Source organism: Sorex fumeus, unplaced genomic scaffold (genome assembly GCF_029834395.1).
Source record: "Sorex fumeus unplaced genomic scaffold, SorFum_2.1 ptg000024l, whole genome shotgun sequence".
NCBI lineage: Eukaryota > Metazoa > Chordata > Mammalia > Eulipotyphla > Soricidae > Sorex > Sorex fumeus.
In genome coordinates this window covers 27,727,422-27,747,190 of record NW_026606081.1, presented here as the reverse complement: position 1 = coordinate 27,747,190, position 19,769 = coordinate 27,727,422, and the positions used below count along the sequence as shown (strand labels likewise).

The following is a 19,769-nucleotide window of genomic DNA, read 5'->3' as shown; positions in this document are numbered from 1 at the left end:
GGCGGGAGGGAGTCACTCAGGATTCTTGGCTAGGATCGAGGAATCGGCCATGGCGAGACTGTGGGCGAGTGATTGTCAGCTGTCGTCCAAAGCAGGGGCACAAGCGGCAGGTTTCAGGGGTGGGTTGGAGGCAGATGTCTTCCTGGGGCCTTCGCCGTGTTTGCTCGTGTCAAAGGTGAGCTCCAGTGAGTCAGCCCCGTTGGGAAAGGGGGCCTGCTCGAAGCATCACATCCCATCCGCCTGGAACGGCCTCCGAGGGCTGCAGGCACCGCAGGGCCTATGGGGAGGTCCCTGCTTGATGAAACCCCAATTTCCAGCTGTGTTTCCGTAGGAGCGGTCCTGGACGCTTCGTCTAATTTGGGGAAGCGTTGAAAATATAAGAGGATTTGCTTTTAGTCCAGGAGCTTTGTTCATCCTCTTACTTGTGAGGAAAAGTTGGGGAGAACACTGCATGTGAGTCAAAGTTTAAAGTTCTTTTAAATATAGAACAGGAAGCTTAACTCCCAAGGGCAGCTTGAGGTCAGGAAGCCCCGAGCACCCTCTGCTGTTTTCCAGGTCATCAGATTCACTGATACGCTCGCTACAGGAAGCGAGACAAAATTAACTTTGTCTTAACCCATTAAATGATTTCCCGGTATAAACATAAAAGTAAAATCCCTTAGCTTTGAGATCAGTCTTCTTATCTCACCCCTGCCTTACTGCAGGAAGGAGTTATTTCGTAGCCCTTAACTTCTGTGCTTGGGTAAAGAATTTCTTTTTCCCTTTCATGATGGCCAGCAGAATTTGCCCAGCAATGTGCTCATGACTCTCCCTAATCAGAACCCACTGCAAAAAGTAAATTGACGTCCCGCGCATTACTAGCTGAAAAAGAGTCCACTGGCATTACTCACCTGGTGGGTTTGATTATTATTTCTCCTTAGCTGTTCTTGGCCGTCCACTGCCCCAGAAAGCATTAGCTGAAACACACTTATAGGTGGGTTCAAAGGAAGAGGGTCATGCCTGGGCCGCCCAGCAAGAGAGCTTGCTGGTGCACAGCTCTTGGTCCCGCACGGCGGTCTCGGCCCGGAAGCAGCCTCAAGGGAAAAACCTGACTGCTGTTGCTTCTCGGGCTGACCGCATGCAGGAGCAGTATTCCCCCTCTGCCCTCAGGCTCTTTCTGAGCACTTTCCTGAGCTGAACAGTAGGAATTGGCCTGGGGGGCCCTAGGCCGTGGTCCGTGTCTGCCTTATGACACCTGTAGGCATCTGTCAGCACAGCACCTGGACGAACTGAAGTCCTGCTCTAGTATTCCTGCTGAAATGCCACCTCCTCGGTTCCTGATAAGGTCACAGCTTGGGTGATAACAGTAGGGGCCACGCCAGGGTCTGTGCTCAGGAGTCAGTTTGGGGGTCTCCGTGGTGCTGAGCGCCCAGGCAGGGCAGTGCCCACGCCCACAAACCTTTGCCCTCACCGCTGTCTCTGTGAAACTCAGACAGTGAAGGAGCCCCAGGGCGTGGGGGGGTTCTTGCCCAACGCCTCCCCCAGCAGACACCAGAGCATGACAGCAGGTGGGAACCGAGAAGAGGCCTCCTGACACATCTCCTCTGCGTTGCAGACATCAGCGTGGACCACCCCGACGAGAAGTCCATCATCACCTATGTGGTGACCTACTACCACTACTTCTCCAAGATGAAGGCCCTGGCCGTGGAGGGGAAGCGAATCGGGAAGGTGAGCGGCTGGGGTGTCTGAGTGGGTGCTGCTGCTGCATCCCCCAGAAGACCAAGAACTGGGAAGGGTGGCCAGGATACTGAGGAATGTGCAGGAAGGGATATGCAGGAGCACCTCCCTGCTACCTCTTACAAGAAAATCAAATTGAAAATCCCATTGAGTTGTCTAACGTCAGAGGCGCCCAGCCCTACTCAGCACAGGGGACGGGCCCAGTAGAATGCCTTTTATTTCTTGTTTGGCTACTATTTGTATTTTTCTAACACCTCAGACCACGTGGCATTGTCTTCTCGAGATTGTGGAATAGACAGTTCTTGGGCATTCGTGGAGTCCCGGGACAAGATCATGTGAAAGAAGGCGCCCCGGCTTCTCTAAGCTCAGAGGCTTCATTTAGACTGGGGGTTGTTGCCCAGCTCAGCGGGTTAGACCTGCCTTTGCCACAGTGTGAGGGCCTGTCCCTCAAGTGTGCAGTGCTTGTGCTCTGTGGTTAAGTGCTTGTGTTTCTGTGGGGTTGCTGTCCTGTTTTCCTTTCATGGCGATATGACTTTCCTTTCCTGTTTTCCTCTCTAATTAATGCACAGGTGCTCGACAATGCTATTGAAACAGAGAAAATGATTGAGAAGTACGAGTCACTTGCCTCTGACCTTCTGGAATGGATCGAACAAACTATCATCATTTTAAACAATCGCAAATTTGCCAACTCTTTGGTGGGAGTCCAGCAGCAACTCCAGGCCTTCAACACGTACCGCACTGTGGAGAAGCCCCCCAAGTAAGCCGCGGGCGCCCGGCCACGTGACCTGTGCCCCTCAGCAGTGGCCCTTGCTTAAGTCCTTCCCAGCACAGATGTGCCACTGGCAGATGAGGCCGAGAAGTTTCCAGAGCCCTGTTTCAACGCCCTTGTGCGACACATTTCACACTTTCCTCCCTGTTTCAGAGAGTGGGCCCAGGCTGATGGTCTCATGTCAGTCTGGGTCAGGCTGTCCCTCCAGCCAGGCTTTTCATATCTTTCAAAAAATGCATCAATGCTGAGTAATCTCAGAATCTTATCTCTCTATTATTCAAGTTCGGAAGTCCTTCGTCCAAATTTCTAAAATCTCCCTTCCGCCATGAATCCCTTCCTGAGGCTTCTGATAGTTATGATGGGTAGAAACTTCATCCTGGTCGGAGGCCTTCAGCTGTCTTCTCTGAGCGAAGCATGCCAGGAGTCCAGGACTAATAGTAGGAACCGCGGATAAGGAACCTTTTTCCTGCAAAGGGCCATTTCGAAATTCATAACGTAGTTGGCGAAGCCATACCGTGCAGGCTGACAGGCCAAGAAGTGTCTGTCCCTTGTGTCCCTGGGCCAGAGTCCACGATTGCCTGGACCTGACCCCATGAGCAGGGCTTCCCTGGTCAGGGCCCCAGACCCTGCCGAGGGTGACCCGGGCAGCAGTGTGTGCCTGGAGCGCTGGCCCAGACACAGCCTTGGGCAGGCAGAGATCCACTCAGCGCTTCTCTAACAAACACGGCATAGACCCGGAGCTCAATGTCGAAATTGCCTGAGTCTGTGAATCTCTCCTCCAGAAGCCGCTGAGTCCTTCTCCTGAAGGAGCGTGATAGAGCGAGTAACGTGTGCCCGCCCCTCCCCCGCAGGTTCACCGAGAAGGGAAACCTGGAGGTGTTGCTCTTCACCATCCAGAGCAAGATGCGGGCCAACAACCAGAAGGTCTACATGCCCCGGGAGGGGAAGCTCATCTCTGACATCAACAAGGTATGGCCACTTGGTGCCCAGTGGCGGCCACGCGGGGATTCCTGGCTGCTTTCCTCACCCTGACGTGCATCTGGAGTCCCAGGGCTGCTTGTTGACGCTCTCTGGCTCCTCCAGCGGAACCTGCTGCGTCTCCAATCAGAGGCCATTGCGGCGGGTGTTCGTCGAGCACTAGACTTATCTGCGCGATACTTTCAGGGGCTTTTACGCTCCCTGTGAGACATGGTGAATGTCACAGAGGCGGAATCTAAATCTAATGGGGATGACCTGTTCGGGCCTGGGGTCGGAGGGGGAGTGCCGTGCTGGGCGTCCGGCGCAAGGGCAGGGAGTGAAGCGTCCCCGCGGCATCCTCCGGAGAGGGGGACGGCTGCCCTGTGTCTGGCTGTTGATGAGACTCCGTTTGCCTCCACCAGGCCTGGGAGCGACTGGAAAAAGCCGAACACGAACGCGAACTGGCCCTGCGGAATGAGCTCATCCGGCAGGAGAAACTGGAACAGCTCGCACGCAGATTCGACCGCAAAGCGGCCATGCGGGAGACGTGGCTGAGTGAGAACCAGCGGCTGGTGTCTCAGGTCCGCTCCCCTGGGAGAACCTGTGGGGGCTGGGGATGCGCAGGGGGCCTGCGGGAGCTCCCCCCGCCCCAGGGATGCTGGCCTTTCTCCCCGTCCCCGCTGGCCCTTCCCTCCCCTGTCCCCGCTGGCCCTGTCTCCTTCCCGATGAGACGCTGCTTTGCTTTCTTTGCCTTGTTGGACGTGCCTTTCCTCCGTTCCTCCGTAGGACAACTTTGGATTCGACCTTCCCGCCGTGGAGGCGGCCACGAAGAAGCACGAGGCCATCGAGACGGACATCGCCGCCTACGAGGAGCGCGTGCAGGCCGTGGTGGCCGTGGCCCGGGAGCTGGAGGCCGAGAACTACCACGACATCAAGCGCATCACGGCGAGGAAGGACAACGTCATCCGGCTCTGGGAGTACCTGCTGGAGCTGCTGCGGGCACGCCGGCAGCGCCTGGAGATGAACCTGGGGCTGCAGAAGATCTTCCAGGAGATGCTGTACATCATGGACTGGATGGACGAGATGAAGGTGCGGCCACACGCGGGGAGGAGCACTCGCTCAGGCTGGTGGGTGCCGAGGGCTGCCTGAGGGCCGTGGCACCCTGAGGGCTTCTCAGTTTTCAAAGCCAGGGACGTTTCCATATCATCCACTGGTGCGGGAGCGTCTGGTTGGGAGAAGCCCAGGTGGTATGGGGCACAGCAGGGCCAGGAGGCTGGCTGGGCGTCCCAGAGCGATGCTCACCCCCCCCCCCCCCCCCCCCGCCGCCGCCAGTGGCAGTTGCAGTTAGAAGTCGGTGTGTAGCCCATGGACGGGCCTGGGGGGGGGCACCCTGGGGCAGGGCTTGCTGTGGGATCTCCAGAGCTCTGCAGTGTCCCAGCGCCCCCACCCACCTGAGTGTGTGTCCACTCCTGTCCTGGGGCCGGTCATGGGAAGCCCAGTCAAGCCCACCTGGGAGCCGGGAGAGAAGGGCAGTTCCCACTCTGCCCGGGGTTCCCCTTTGTCTCGGGACAAGCTGCTCCTGGCCTCAGCCCGCGACGCCAGGGGTTTCCCAGCCCGTATCTAAGCCATTGGCGTATCTCGTCTCTCGAGCTCTCCCGAGCAGAGTGGCAAGAGGACCGGATAGTGTCGCTTTTCCTTCTTGGTGGTCTCAGTGAGTCTGGGGATGGTCTGTCCTGACTCCCAGAGAGGCAGAGAGTAAAGCAGAGTGCACCCGCCGCCTCCCCCACGGGAGAGGGAAGAAGACAGAGGCTGCCGCGGGCCAAGGGAAGGAACCTGAGAAAGGGCTGATGGGCTCAGACCCAAGCAAGCATGGTGCTCGGCCCTGGCACGAGTCCATGGGCTTGTGTGCGCCCGCCGTACCCCTGCCCCTTCCAGCCCCCTCAGCACCCTCATTCTTGCTGTGTGCCTGGTTCCCCTCCCTCCGCTGTTTTTTTTGTGTGTGTGTCTTTAAACCTTCTGTGCTCTGGGGTGCACGCCTGCCGCCTTCCTCCCGGGAGATGCTCTCGGTCCCTGCTATCACTGTGGCTGTGTCCCACGGGCCCCATGTGTTGCCCCTGGCCCAGGTGCTGCTGCTGTCGCAGGACTTCGGCAAACACTTGCTGGGCGTGGAGGACCTGCTGCAGAAGCACGCCCTGGTCGAGGCCGACATCGGCATCCAGGCGGAGCGCGTGCGGGCTGTCAACGCCTCCGCCCAGAAGTTCGCCGCGGACGGGGAAGGTGAGTGGCTGCTGTGGGGCTGCCCTGGCCCCGGGGCTTTGGGCACCTTGGCCTCCTGGGGTCCGGGCACGTCCATCTCCAGACACTCAGCTGTGCCCGGGGAAGAGCACCAGGGAGGCCAGACTGCCGCGCCCAGTCACGTGTGGTCACAGCCTCGAGTGTGTTGCTGGGCAGGGCTGAGACGGGACTTGGAGGACCTGGTGGTTTCCGGCGTTGGGAAATGTGGTGCTGCCTTCTTCCCCGCGGTTCCATGCATGCTGCCCCCCACCTGGAGTAACCATCCCAGGGGCGCTGTGGAGAGGCTCTCCCCCCACCCCCCTGCGCTCAGCTCTGTCTCCCCTCCATCCCCCCGCTCCCCACAGGCTACAAGCCCTGCGACCCGCAGGTGATCCGGGACCGCGTGGCCCACATGGAGTTCTGCTACCAGGAGCTCTGCCAGCTGGCGGCTGAGCGTCGGGCGCGCCTGGAGGAGTCCCGCCGCCTCTGGAAGTTTTTCTGGGAGATGGCGGAGGAGGAGGGCTGGATCCGCGAGAAGGAGAAGATCCTGTCGTCCGACGACTATGGCCGCGACCTGACCAGCGTGGTGCGGCTGCTCAGCCAGCACCGCGCCTTCGAGGATGAGATGAGCGGCCGCAGCGGCCACCTGGAGCAGGCCATCCGGGAGGGTGAGGCCATGATCACCGAGCAGCACTTCGGCTTCGAGAAGACGCGGGAGCGCATCGCGGACATCCGCGAGCAGTGGGCCAGCCTGGGCCGCCTGGCGGCCGTGCGCAAGCGGCGTCTGGAGGAGGCGCTGCTGCTGCACCAGTTCCAGGCCGACGCCGACGACGTGGATGCCTGGATGCTGGACATCCTCAAGATCGTGTCCAGCAGCGACGTGGGCCACGACGAGTACTCCACGCAGTCGCTGGTGAAGAAGCACAAGGACGTGGCGGAGGAGATCGCCAACTACCGGCCAGCCATTGACGCGCTGCACGAGCAGGCGGGCGCGCTGCCGCCCGAGCACGCCGAGAGCCCCGCGGTCAGGGCCCGGCTGGCTGGCGTCGAGGAGCGCTACAAGGAGGTGGCCGAGCTGACGCGGCTGCGCAAACAGGCCTTGCAGGACACGCTGGCCCTCTACAAGATGTTCAACGAGGCCGACGCCTGCGAGCTCTGGATCGACGAGAAGGAGCAGTGGCTGGACAGCATGCAGATCCCCGAGAAGCTGGAGGACCTGGAGGTCATCCAGCACAGGTGAGGGCGCCGCCCCGGCACTCCCCTGCCCTGCCCGGCCACACCCCTGGCCCCCACCACGCCACGCCCCCCGGAGGCCGGCTCCTTATCGCCCTTTCTGTCTCCGCAGGTTCGAGAGTCTGGAGCCCGAGATGAACAGCCAGGCCTCCCGGGTGGCCGTGGTCAACCAGATCGCCCGGCAGCTGATGCACAGCGGCCACCCGAGTGAGAAGGACATCAAAGCCCAGCAGGACAAACTGAACACGAGGTGCGGGCGGGACCAGCCACGGCCCAGCTCCCCGTCCTGTCCCATCCCATCCCGTTTCCCCCGTCCCCAAGTGAGGTCTCAGGGCGGCGCTTCCTGCTTGGTCGCCGGCATTGTGCCCGTCTTGGGCCCTGGCACCCACCTCTCCGCAGACAGGATCGTGCCAGGAACACGTCCGGGTGGCAGTGTCTGGGCAGCCTCGCCTTGCCCCCAGCAGAAAGTGGGGACGTGCCCCGGGCACTCCTTGGTGGACCTTTGGGACAGGATTCCCCGAGGAGGGTCTTAGCATGACTGAGATGGGACTGGCCAGATGATGTCCCGGTCACCGAGGCCGGTCTTGTCCCCGTCTCACCTGCTGAACGGACACACTAGAGTAGATCATGTGGCCTGCTGACCTCGGTCTCAGAGGTCATCGTGCCAAGCTCTGGGTTCAGGACGTGCCCGTTGGGTGCAGTGAGAGATGAGGAACTGTGTCTGCCAGACATGGCCTGACTTGCTAGCAACCAGGCAGGCGGTCACTACCCATGTGGGCACTCCTGGGGGTGTGTCTTCCAGCGTCCACCTTCTTCCCTGAGGTGACGGATTATCTCGTGTCTCTGAGCTGTTTTCGATGTGTGGTGCCCTCCAGAGCTGGAGGGATGGCACAGTGGGCAGGGCTACTGCCTTGCATGCATCTGACCCATGTTCAGGTTCTATCCCTGGATAGTCAGGAGTCAGTCCTGAGCACCACCAGGAGCTCAAACACAACAAAAGAGTCAAGTAGACCTTTGGGCCAGAGCAATAGTGGGGCAGCAGGGAAGGCGTTTTACCTTGTCCCCAGCGAACCCGGCTTCCAATGACCTCGTCCCCAGCCAACCCGGGTTCCATCCCTGGCGTCCCATAGGGTCCCCCGAGCACCTCCAGGATTGGCTCCTGAGTGCAGAGCCAGGATTCCCTGAGCACCGCCGGGTGCGGCCCCAGAGCAAACAGACAAATCGATATCTGGGCGCACCCCTGCACTGGGTCATTCTCCACAAAGCGTGTGGTCAGAGCGGGGGGAGGGGCTGGCGCTCTCTCCATCCCTCTCTCTAGCAAGCCGTGCTCCTGCCTCTCACGCAGCCCTCTCCGCGCCCTGCTCCCCTCACAGGTGGAGCCAGTTCAGGGAACTGGTCGACCGCAAGAAGGACGCACTTCTCTCTGCTCTGAGCATCCAAAACTACCACCTCGAGTGCAACGAGACCAAGTCCTGGATCCGGGAGAAGACCAAGGTGATTGAGTCCACTCAGGACCTGGGCAACGACCTGGCGGGCGTGATGGCCCTGCAGCGCAAGTTGACCGGCATGGAGCGGGACCTGGTGGCCATCGAGGCGAAACTGAGCGACCTGCAGAAGGAGGCAGAGAAGCTGGAGTCGGAGCACCCGGACCAGGTGCAGGCCATCCTGTCGAGGCTGGCCGAGATCGGCGACGTGTGGGAGGAGATGAAGACCACGCTGCGGAACCGCGAGGCCTCGCTGGGGGAGGCCAGCAAGCTGCAGCAGTTCCTGCGGGACCTGGACGACTTCCAGTCCTGGCTGTCCCGCACGCAGACGGCCATCGCCTCGGAGGACATGCCCAACACACTGGCCGAGGCCGAGAAGCTGCTCACGCAGCACGAGAACATCAAGAACGAGATCGACAACTACGAGGAGGACTACCAGAAGATGCGGGACATGGGTGAGATGGTCACCCAGGGCCAGACGGACGCCCAATACATGTTCCTGCGCCAGCGGCTGCAGGCCCTGGACACGGGCTGGAACGAGCTGCACAGGATGTGGGAGAACAGGCAGAGCCTCCTGTCCCAGTCACACGCCTACCAGCAGTTCCTGCGTGACACGAAGCAGGCTGAGGCCTTCCTCAACAACCAGGTGAGGCGCGGAGGCGGGTCCTGCCTGGTCCTGCCTGTGGCCCCTGTCCCCGCGAAGCATCGTCCTGCTTCGGGGATCTCTGGGGAGCAAGAGTGGAGAGGCGTCAGCCTGGCGTGCATCTGAGCCGTGGTCCAGACTCGGCACTGCCAGGAGTGAGCCCTGAACACTGAGGGATGTGCGCTGCAAAATGATCTACGTGGGGGTCTGGAGAGGGAGGGAGAGAGAAAAAAAGAAGGGGCGAGGGCCTCGCGTGGCAGCCAGCCTGGTTCTGACCCGGCATGTCAGGAGTCACTTCTGAGCACCCTTGGCGAAGCCCAAGTCCCCGAACCAGAAAGAAAGGAATAGGGAGATTCTTTTCCATTCCGGCCTTCCTTTCTGTTTGCTGGCTTTGGGGGCCACGTTTGGGATCCCACGGATCAAACCGGTCTGGCTGCATGCAAGGCGGGCGCCCTCCCCGCCGTGCCCCCTCTCCAGCCGGGTCTGGGGCCTGTTGTGTCATTGACCGAATAGCTGCTTCCCAGGCTCTGGAAGAATGGGAGCTTTACCTGGTGGCACCTGGCAGAAGCCAGAGGAAGTGAGCAGACACCTGCCAGCCCGAACCCTGGCCTCGGGAGACCTCAGAAGGTTTGCTGGCACTGCCTGGAGGCCTGTGGTGCAGCCCTGGGCTCAGCCGTGAGCTTCGCTCCTTCTCTCGGCCTGACACAGGGAGATTGGCTGCGGGGGCTGTCCCCCTGGCATTCGCTCTCCTTCCCTGCTCTCTAACTGACCCAGGAGATCAGTGAGGTCACGTGCAGTGTGTTGAGTGGAGATGGGGCTTAGGGAATCCCGCTGCTCTCGTTACTCTCAGCACGTGTCCCGGGGCCCTGGCGATGGCACAGTGTGGGGGCACCTGCCTCGCCACCGCCCGCCCGAGCCCCGCCGGGCGTGATTCCTGAGCATAGGGCCAGGCGTACGCCCGAGCACCACCAGGTGGGACTGCGCGAGAGCAGGAGCGCGCCTCACCCGGCCTCTCCCCCTGGTTAGGAGTACGTCCTGGCCCACACTGAGATGCCCGCCACGCTGGAGGGCGCCGAGGCTGCCATCCGCAAGCAGGAGGATTTCATGACCACCATGGACGCCAACGAGGAGAAGATCAGCGCCGTGGTGGAGTCGGGCCGCAGGCTGCTGAGCGCCGGCAACGTCAGCTCAGACCGTATCCAGGAGAAGGTGGACTCCATCGACGACAGGTGCGGGACCGGAGGCTGGGGGGCTGGGCCCAGCACAGGGGAGCCCCGTAAGCCTGGGCACAGAGCCAGGAGTGGCCCCGAACATCACTGGGTGCGGCCCCCAAAACAGAACAGTAAAAGTGTGGGGGTAGCTGGCAGGGTGCAGCTCAGCAGGAAAGCAGAGAAAAATAACCAGACTTCTGAGGGCGGCTTCGCAACCCCCGTATCCGTGGTATGAGTCATCCCTAAGGGTCTGGGCCGTCAGCTGGCCCAGAGAACCGGTGGGCAGCGCAGAGCTGCCCGAGAAGGTTCTTCGGGGGTTGGACGCATGCAGACGCCCAGGGTGGGGCAGCCTACGGCCCCTGGCGGCCTGCATTCCTGGCTGAGACTGGTTCCCCTTCGTCCCCTGGCCTGCCCAGACACAGCCACCGTCTGAGAAGGGTCAGGGCTGAGTGGCCAGATCACCTTTCCTCGTGATGAGAGAAAGGGACCCTTTTTCCTCCTGCCAAGGCATCCCCAAGACTGAGTGGCCTTGTTTGGTTTTATTTTTAATTATAAAAAAGTTTCTCCCTGGCGGGAGGCCAGTGTCCTCTGCATGACTCTCCCCGCTTGTTTCCAGCCCTGCCCTCATGCCCTTGTTTCCAGCCCGTCCACCCTGACCTTGGGCTTGTGGCTGACCCTGTAGTGGGTACAGCTCAGAACTCACAGGCCGGGCTGTTCTCGGAACCGGCCCATGTCCTCCCCGGCTCAGTTTCAGATCTCGGGGCCACTGGGGACGTTCAGGGGAAACCAGGATTCGGGTAAGGCCTTGCACGTGGCTGACCTGGGTCAATCCCCAGCACCCCACTTGGTCCCTCAAGGGAGTGGGCCCTGAGCACAGAGCCAGGAGTCCGCCCTGAGTTCAGAGCCGGGAGTACTCCTGAGCACAGAGCCACGAGTGGTCCCTGAGTACAGAACCAGGAGTCCGCCCTGAGCACAGAGCCAGGAATCTGCTGTGAGCGCAGAGCCAGGAGTCCACCCTGAGCTCTGAGCCAGGAGTCTGCCCTGAATACAGAGCCAGGAGTCCGTCCAGAGCACAGAGCTAGGAGTCCTCCCTGAGCACTGCTAGGTGTGTTCTCCAAAAATAAACTCGAATATGGAAGGCACCGTAGGCCCTGGCACGTGCCATCAGCATCGCTGACCCTGGATTGTGCTGCACGATTGTGTGTTTCCCGGGCTCTGCAGAAAACTGGTGGCCCAGAGGACCCCGGGGCGAAGTTCAGAGGAGCCCAGCTGGATTCTTCCCTGGCAGCCATAGACACGGGCGGGGTTGACTGAGGGGAAGCCAGCTGGAGAGTCGGAGGGAAGCCGAGTATCCTTCCCGCAGTCTGCCACGAGGCCCTGTCCGTCCCCAGCCGTGGGCAGCCACCCAGGACGTCCACTGATTCCCGCGATGCAGCTGCCCCTGGTGGAGACCCTGGGCACAGGGGGTGTGGGGGGCTTTGCCAGTGAGGCCAGCCCTGCCACGGTGCAGAGCAGGACAAGCCTCCCACTTCCCCGGGAGGAACCAGGGTCACTGGGGCTTCTGAATGCAAATGGTTTTATTCAAAGGTTATATGTATTTTTGGCCTTTGGCAACTAATTTAATTAATAATGGAATTTAGTAGGTGGACAACCTCAAAAATCAAAAATGTCCCTTCCTTGGGTTATTGTTTCAGGCCAAAAAAAACAAAAATTTTTTTTTTAAGATGGGAATCTGCTCCCCTGTCATTGATTCATAGCCAGTTGGAGAATTTCTTGTTTTCTTAGCCGTTTGGTGCCCTGTGTCCTGTTTGGAAGTTCTTGAAGATGAGCTTCACCCATCACTGGGAAAGAAGCTGAGCACAGTATGCCCGGGTCACTGCCCCTCACCTGACCGGAGCGCTCTGGCTGGGCCCAGTGCTGCTCTTTGCATTGGGCATGGTGTCTCACTCAGACTTGTTTGCAAAGTGCAAATCTCTCATTTCTTTGACATCTTATCTACATTGTAAGCAGTCCAGCATATAGAAAAGCCAGGAAAGAAATTGAATTACTCTTAAAAAAAAAAAAAAAAACCTTCAAGCTTTCTGCTTCTTTGTTTTTTTCTTTAAACATTTTTTTTCTTTTTTTATTAAGACACCATGATTTACAAAGCTGTTCAGTGTCCCCCTTCCTCCACCGAAGTCCCAGGCTCTCCCCCCCCCCCCTTCCTTACCCTCTTGAGCACACGACAGATTTATTTCTTGTTACTTGCTCCATCTCTACTTCTTTTTAAAAAGTCTTTTTCTCATCATTGTAACAGACACAGGAAGAACCGCGAGGCAGCCAGTGAGCTTCTGATGCGACTGAAGGACAACAGGGACCTTCAGAAGTTCCTGCAGGACTGTCAGGAGGTGTGTCTGCCTCTGGGTGGGCTTTTCTCTTTCATGAGGTGACATGGTGCGCATCAGAGTGCGCGTTGGAGGGACACAGGTCCCAGGAGACATGAGCCCTCCGGCCCTGGGCCTCTCACCTTTGCATCTCCCCTCCTGGCTTGCTACCAGCAGCCCCCCCGTACTTGCCCTGACCGTCGGAAATGACAGAAGTTGGGGCTGGACCGTGGTCAGTGTGTGGGCACGTGGCTGGTTTGGATGGGCCCCGATTCAGTCCCGGGCACCCTCTGCTTCCTCTCAACACCGCGGTCACACACCAGCCCTACCAGTGAGCATGGCGGGAAGTGCCCCTAGGAAGAGAATGGATTAAGGCCACCAACCTTGTCACCTCTGCAATCTGGAATGGAATGATATGGCCCCCTCTCAGATTTCCCAGTCAATTATTACTAACATAATTGCAAAAGTAAAAATAAATACTGACAGTAAGCGAAAGAAAAATAATAATAATTACTACAGCAGGCAGCCTGGAGGTCCAAGTTGACGACGATGTTTCTCAACCTTCATTTTTTTGTTTTTTGGAGGGGGTTTTTTGACCCGTGGTCTCCTTCCAACCTTGCACTGGCCCCTCCCCCACTCTGCTGATCAGCCTTGTGACCCTGTGCTGCGACCCTCATTTATACAGGGCAAGTGGTCAGAGGGCCCGGGTGGGCAGACACTGCTTCTGTGTTATCCACCGGCCGTGTGCGGCTGTTTGGACTCAGCTGACGTTGGGGAGTCTTTTTGTAGTAAGCGGAGGCTTTTAAAACGCAAACCGAGTTTCTTTTGTAAAATACCTGTGTGCTGGGCTGGAGGGAGCCTGGGGGAAACCCTCATCACTCCCCAGCCCACCAGGCACCAGTTCCATGGGTGCAGACCGACCGTCCTCAGCTCTTGCCATGTGTCTATTGCGCACGAGCGTCATCATGATTCAGACGGGGCCGCAGCATGGGGTCATGTGTGGACCTGACAATCCACAGACTGCCTCTGACCCCTAACGCATGCATGAACAAACTCAAAAAACCGAAGTTAGCCGAGAGAGAGAGAGAGTGTGTGTGAGTGTGTGTGTGTGTGTGTGTGTGTGTGTGTGTGTGTGTGTGTGTGTGGAGGGGAGAGGGTGGGCGTCTGCAAGCTAGTTGCAGGAACACATGGAACTGACTTCATACACATGTGAGTTCACGAGTGCATCGTGTTTCTACGTCTGCCAGAGAGCCGCCTCGGTAGTCAGGTTTATTTCAGGTTTCTTAGACTAGCCCCTTCCCGGGCAGAATAGGACGGAGAGGTTCCCAGCCCAGCCTCGGAGGCCTGACCTGTGGAGAGGGGCAGGAGCAGGCACCAGCGACAGCTTCCCCTTCCGCTGCGCCTTTCATGAGAGCTGCTCTGTGCTCTCGCCGCTCACTGCGGGGGGACGGCCCTGATCTGGGGTGCAGGGTTGTCAGCACCACCCCGAGGTATCTGGGTCTCCAGGGGGGTTCCCTGGAGCCGGGCGGCTGCAGATGAAAGAGCCCCGTTGGGTGATGCGGAGCATTAATCACCCGTGGGCTGCCTCGGGAGTCAGCCTCCAAGGGAAGAAGTGGGTCAGGGTGACTGTTCTGCGCTGGAGGTGGTCAGGTGGCCCCATGGCTCTCCTGTCTCCGTGTCCTCTCCAGGCTTCAGAGACTCATGTAAGCCTCAGCCGTGCAGGGGCCAAGAGGGAGCTGGTTGTCCAGACTCCTGCCTGGAAGGCACGCTCAGGACATGGGGCCTGTTGGCCTGGCCTTGGGGCACACTGGACTGGCTCTGAGGAAAAGGGATGCCTAGACGAGCAGGGGCTGGGGAGTGAGCCGAGAAGCAGGGGGTGGAATCGTGGGGAGGACGAAGGCCTGAGGGTCTGCTCCGGACCCGCGCTCTCCACTCCAGAGAGTCCTTGACGCACAGCGGACATGACCCTCGAGTAGCTGCAGTGTGTGGGGGATGTTGGCTAGGCTCTGCCCTGTCCCGCTCTCTCTTTCCCTTGAGTCTCACTGAGAGGGGACTCACTCTGCGTCTGCTGGTGCGGGGAAGGGCAAGTGCTGGTGCCCCTGTCTTCGCCAGCTCCATCACATCACATTTACTCGGGTTCAGGAGGCCCAGAATCCCAGGGCCAAAAAGGTGCACCAAGTCGGATAAATACCATCGTCAGGCTGTGAACTCGAAGGCAGAGTGTGGTGTGTGTCTGACCAGCCCCACGGAAGTGAGATGCGGGCTAGACATTGACACCCAGAGGCCAGGCTTCATGCTGTCGCTGGCCGTCGGTGCCTTCGCTGTGGGAATTCAGCCAGGCTGCATGTCCTGGTTACAGCAGGCTGCGGAGAGGCCCTTGTGCTTGAGTATTACGTGAGTGGGAGATCCTGAAATGGTGTGGGCCGTTTCCACTCCTCCACGTGCCCCATCAACTGTGCCTCCCCTCGGGAGTAGACTTCCTGCCCTGGGACACAGTGCTCAAGGGCAGCCAGGAACCTTGAGCTTCGTGCTCTGCTCCTAACCTAGACTAGGGCCACCTTGGTCTCCTCTCCTTCCCCGGTCTGCACGGGGTTCCTGAGCACAGATGTGAGGAGACCCTCAGGCAGCCCTGGTCGATGCCGAGGCAGTGGCGATCCGTCTGGCCCCAGGATGTTGAGCCCGTGGGTTCTGTCGGTGCAGCTCACTGTGCTGTACGGCGACTTGTTCAGGAGAACGCAGATGCATGACCCTCTGGTTTTTATGTCGGTCTTTTTGTTGTTAAATCTCTCTTGGATGGGTGATTACAAATAGCAAGAATATGTGAATTCTCACTACTTTGGGTGTGTGTGTGTGTGTGTGTGTGTGTGTGTGTGTGTGTGTGTGCACGCGCGCAAGGGAACCTTAATCATTTGCTTTCCTTTTCACTTCATTTTCTCTAGAATGAATGACCGTGGTACCTCAGATATTTTGCTATTTGGACAACTGGAAAATTGGTCTTTCCTTACCAAAGGAAGGAAGACTGCCGTGTCTCAGTTTTTGTGTCAGATATGCTGTCCTTTGCACACACGGCTTTTTGACATTCCCCGGCCATTCTCCTCCGCAGAAACTGATGTCAGATTCTGGCTGCCATTGCCCTCAGCCTCTCGCCCTCTGCCCTCGGGTGTGGCCTGGGAGGAGTGGGCAGAATCAGCAGCACCCTAAGCTGCGTGTTGTCCCGATGACAGACTTGCGACTGCCCAAGGGCGAGGGAACTTCCCTGGCGGGTCAGTTGCCAGCCTGAGTCCAGGGAGGAGACCGTGCAGTGTCCCAGGCTGCGACTCTGCCCTGGTGCCAACTCTCACTCCTTTGTTGGTGTTGGGTCAGAATTAGGCCATTGGCACAGCCAGTAACGGGCAGGCACCAAGGATCAGGGCAACGGGGCACGAGAGCCAGGAGTGGAGGGTGTCTGTCTGGGCTCGGGGCTGGCAGGCTCTGTTGAGACAAGGCTGAAAGCAGGTGCCCGTCCACGTGCCAGCCTTCAGAGTCCCGTCCCGTGGGTGATCCGGGTCTGAATGGAGGCGGGTGGGAAAAGGAGGCTCCGGGTGAAGGTGGTCAACCTGGAGGGCACGGGGGAGCACTCGCTGGGGCCCTACCCTTCCAGCGGCAGAAGAATGGAATACTGTCCATCATGATGATTGTGGTAGGGCTGGCACAGGTACTTGGACGAGGAAGAGATTGTGACTTGGGTTGACTCGGACAGGATCTTAAACAGCTTTGGAGCAGAGAGCGGGGTGAGAGAGCCAGATTTGGGGAAGCTGGATCCGGGAGCGCCAGTACTCCTGGATTTAATGTCGAGCAGTTTGGAGCAGAGCTCAGACGGTCCCAGTGTGGGCCCTGTCGTGACTCGCCGGACTTCTGTTGACAGGGAACCATGCAAATATGCAAGGGGTGAGACAACACAGCACTTTCCAGGAGAGGAAAGCCGACGTCAGCCCACAGACCCTGAAGCCCCCCTTTGTCTCTCCCCAGCTCTCTCTCTGGATCAACGAGAAGATGCTCACGGCCCAGGACATGTCCTACGACGAGGCCCGAAACCTGCACAGTAAGTGGCTGAAGCACCAGGCGTTCATGGCGGAGCTTGCGTCCAACAAAGAATGGCTGGACAAGATCGAGAAGGTAAGGGGCTGAGCGGGAGGATGTGCTCTTGGGAGGCAGCACGTGCCCAGTGTCCATGAGTCACGCTGGACCACGGACAAGTCTCACAGTCAGCAGAAGGGAGAGAGCAGAAACGAGACAGATGGCGCAAAACGCTTGACATCTCTCTGGACGCTGATGTGCAGTGACCGCGCGTCTGCCGCCACGGGCAGCCCACAGCCCCACACAGGGTCCCACCACCCTGCAGCGACAGAGACCCGATAGGGCTCGTGGGGTTAGGAACACTCCTTATTTCAACCTTTTTCTACTCTCCTTATTATTCTCAGGCACTTTTAAAGTATTTTAAAAGTATTTTAAAAGTATTTAAAAGTATTTTAAAAGTATTTTTAAAGTATTTTAAAGTATTCAGGGGCCAGAAGAAACTCCAGGGTTAGGACGTTAGCTGACCTGGTACAGTCCCAACACACCACGTGGTCTCCTGATAACCAGAGTGATCTCGAAGGCACAGAGCCAGGAATCAGCCCTGAGCAGAGCCTGGTGTGGCCCAGAAATACAGCAAAGCAAAAAAAAAAAAAAAAAAAAATACTGTTTCAGACCCTTAATTGTTTAAATAACGCATTGTGACTGACCTTTTTGAGGGTGCACAAAGTTTAAGGGACAGTTGGATGCCTTGGGCAGAGTCAGCCCCTGGCACTTACTTCTCCTGAAAGATCGTTACAGAGGCCATGTGCCCTAGCTGCTTGACTGGATGTGGGGTCAGGGAGAATTTCTTGGTTTTGGAGGGGACCTGGGGGATATTGGCTTTTTGAGTCCACTTGGTGGTGCTCGGGTTACGGCTGGCTCTGCACTCAGGAAACACTCCTCAAGTGTTCAAACGACCATATGGGATGTTGGGGATTGAACCTGGGTTAGCCATGTGCAAGGTCAATGCCTTGTTTGCTATAATGTCACTCCAGCCCCAGGAGAATTTATTTGAAGTAAACTTAATATTTGTCATTCAAATATTAGGGTGCTTGATTTGTATATCTAATTTATATGCCCAGGGTGGCATAAAGATTTCTCAGGGCAGAAGCACCAAAGGGGGCCACTTAACTTTATCAAGCAGTAACCGTAAGAAAAGACCGTGTGTGTGGAAGGAATGGGTAAAACACAGTGCAAATACCCTAGGCTTTTCACAGTGGTAATTTTCCGTGGACACTGCCTCTATTTGTAACCACACTGGTCGCCTTTTCCAGGAAGGAATGCAGCTCATTTCTGAAAAGCCAGAGACGGAAGCTGTGGTGAAGGAGAAACTCACTGGTTTACACAAGATGTGGGAAGTCCTTGAATCCACCACCCAGACCAAGGCCCAGCGACTTTTTGATGCAAACAAGGCTGAACTTTTCACCCAGAGCTGTGCGGACCTGGACAAGTGGCTGCATGGGCTGGAGACCCAGATCCAGTCTGATGACTACGGCAAGGACCTCACCAGCGTCAACATTCTGCTCAAAAAGCAGCAGGCAAGTGGCCCGCCCCATTCCTCAGGCCCTGACCAAGGCACCGTGGCGGCGCAGAGAACACTACTCAGAAGCCACCGGCACACCTGCCTCTCAAGTCCATCATGCATTCGGGCCCACAGCTTAGATGGGGGGAGGGACGGGCGTGGGGGGAGGGGGAACGTGTTCACACACTTGGCCATGTGCTTCCTGGCTGCTCTGTGTGTTAGGGAGTGACACAAGAAATCCTCCTTCCAAACCAGGATGGAGGGTGCTGAGGGCGAGAGGACAGACTGCACCGGGGAGCAAACTGCCCAGTCAGGGAAGAAAGCAAACCCAGGCTCCTGGGGCTTCCCGCCCCATCGTCAGGGGCATCTTTGCCAAGCGCCAGCATGCACTGCTGCTCCCAGGGACACGCCTCTGTCCTTGGGCTGACGCTTTGGTTCCTCTGTTGTTGGAGTCATTCCCTCCTTCCCTTTGCCCGTACGGCCGCCTGTCCTCAGGCTGCAGGGAGTCTGTCCATTCGCGGGAACTCTCCCGGGCTCTGAGTGTCTAGACCCCCCGGGGGGTTCTGAGCGCGATGCCCTGCCTGCACTTGGCCCGTTTCATTTTCTTGATGAAAACGAACAAAAACAAATTAGCGTGTGCTCTGAACTGATTGCACAAGGGTTCAGAAAAGTAGCAATTTCCTGATTGAAGAGATTCAGGGAAAATAAAAATATGGTCTTGGCCATTATCCTTCTTGCCTGGAAGGATTGGAAGCTCAAGTTTGTGTTCCTCCCTGGTGGTTAGACTAGCTTCCGACCTCATTCTGATTTCTGAACAAGCGGAAGAAAGGAACTGTCCTTTTCCCATAACTCATTTCTTCTGTTGGCTTCTGTACTTCCAAGTTCCGGGATAAGCCTGAGTCTTGATCCCCAAGTTGCCAAGTCCTGGAAGAGACCTGAACGTTGGATTTAGGACACAGGGCGAGTGGATAAGGTGATCGATCATTCAGGCCATTTCCTGAAATCTCCCCTCTGTAACTTCCTGTCTTCGGAAGTGTCATTTGGGGCAGCGCTGGAAGGAGGCAGGGTTTCCTAGGGCCGCCCCGTCCCCTGTGTCACCGGCATGCGAGCCATCTGCTTTCTGCCCACAGATGCTGGAGAACCAGATGGAGGTGAGGAAGAAGGAGATCGAAGAGCTGCAGAGCCAGGCCCAGGCCCTGAGCCAGGAGGGGAAGAGCACGGACGAGGTGGACAGCAAGCGGCTGACTGTGCAGACCAAGTTCCGGGAGCTGCTGGAGCCGCTGACCGAGAGGAAGCAGTACCTGCTGGCCTCCAAGGAGATCCATCAGTTCAACCGGGATGTGGAGGATGAAATCGTGAGTGTGGCTCGCTCCCCTCCCCCAGCCTGCACTCACCTGCGCACTCCGCCTGGCCAAGCAAGGCTTTCCAACGGTCTAGGTGTAGATGCCCCTAGAGTGGTATTCTTAGGGAGAAAGAATCAGGGACAGAGCGAGAGATCACCA

At 58.1% G+C, this 19,769-nt stretch overlaps 1 protein-coding gene across 1 annotated transcript in view; it reads left to right on the top strand.

Moving 5' to 3' along the window:
• SPTBN1 (spectrin beta, non-erythrocytic 1) overlaps nucleotides 1-19,769 on the top strand; it is a 164,820-nt gene that overhangs the window by 125,854 nt on the left and 19,197 nt on the right. Inside the window, exons 8-21 of the mRNA XM_056114143.1 lie at nucleotides 1,595-1,707; nucleotides 2,286-2,473; nucleotides 3,337-3,454; nucleotides 3,865-4,023; nucleotides 4,229-4,531; nucleotides 5,566-5,719; nucleotides 6,082-6,952; nucleotides 7,062-7,199; nucleotides 8,323-9,079; nucleotides 10,103-10,305; nucleotides 12,584-12,674; nucleotides 16,659-16,805; nucleotides 18,020-18,283; nucleotides 19,398-19,622. Coding sequence (XP_055970118.1) covers nucleotides 1,595-1,707; nucleotides 2,286-2,473; nucleotides 3,337-3,454; nucleotides 3,865-4,023; nucleotides 4,229-4,531; nucleotides 5,566-5,719; nucleotides 6,082-6,952; nucleotides 7,062-7,199; nucleotides 8,323-9,079; nucleotides 10,103-10,305; nucleotides 12,584-12,674; nucleotides 16,659-16,805; nucleotides 18,020-18,283; nucleotides 19,398-19,622 — 3,731 coding nt within the window. The remainder of the gene's footprint in view (nucleotides 1-1,594; nucleotides 1,708-2,285; nucleotides 2,474-3,336; nucleotides 3,455-3,864; nucleotides 4,024-4,228; nucleotides 4,532-5,565; nucleotides 5,720-6,081; nucleotides 6,953-7,061; nucleotides 7,200-8,322; nucleotides 9,080-10,102; nucleotides 10,306-12,583; nucleotides 12,675-16,658; nucleotides 16,806-18,019; nucleotides 18,284-19,397; nucleotides 19,623-19,769) is intronic.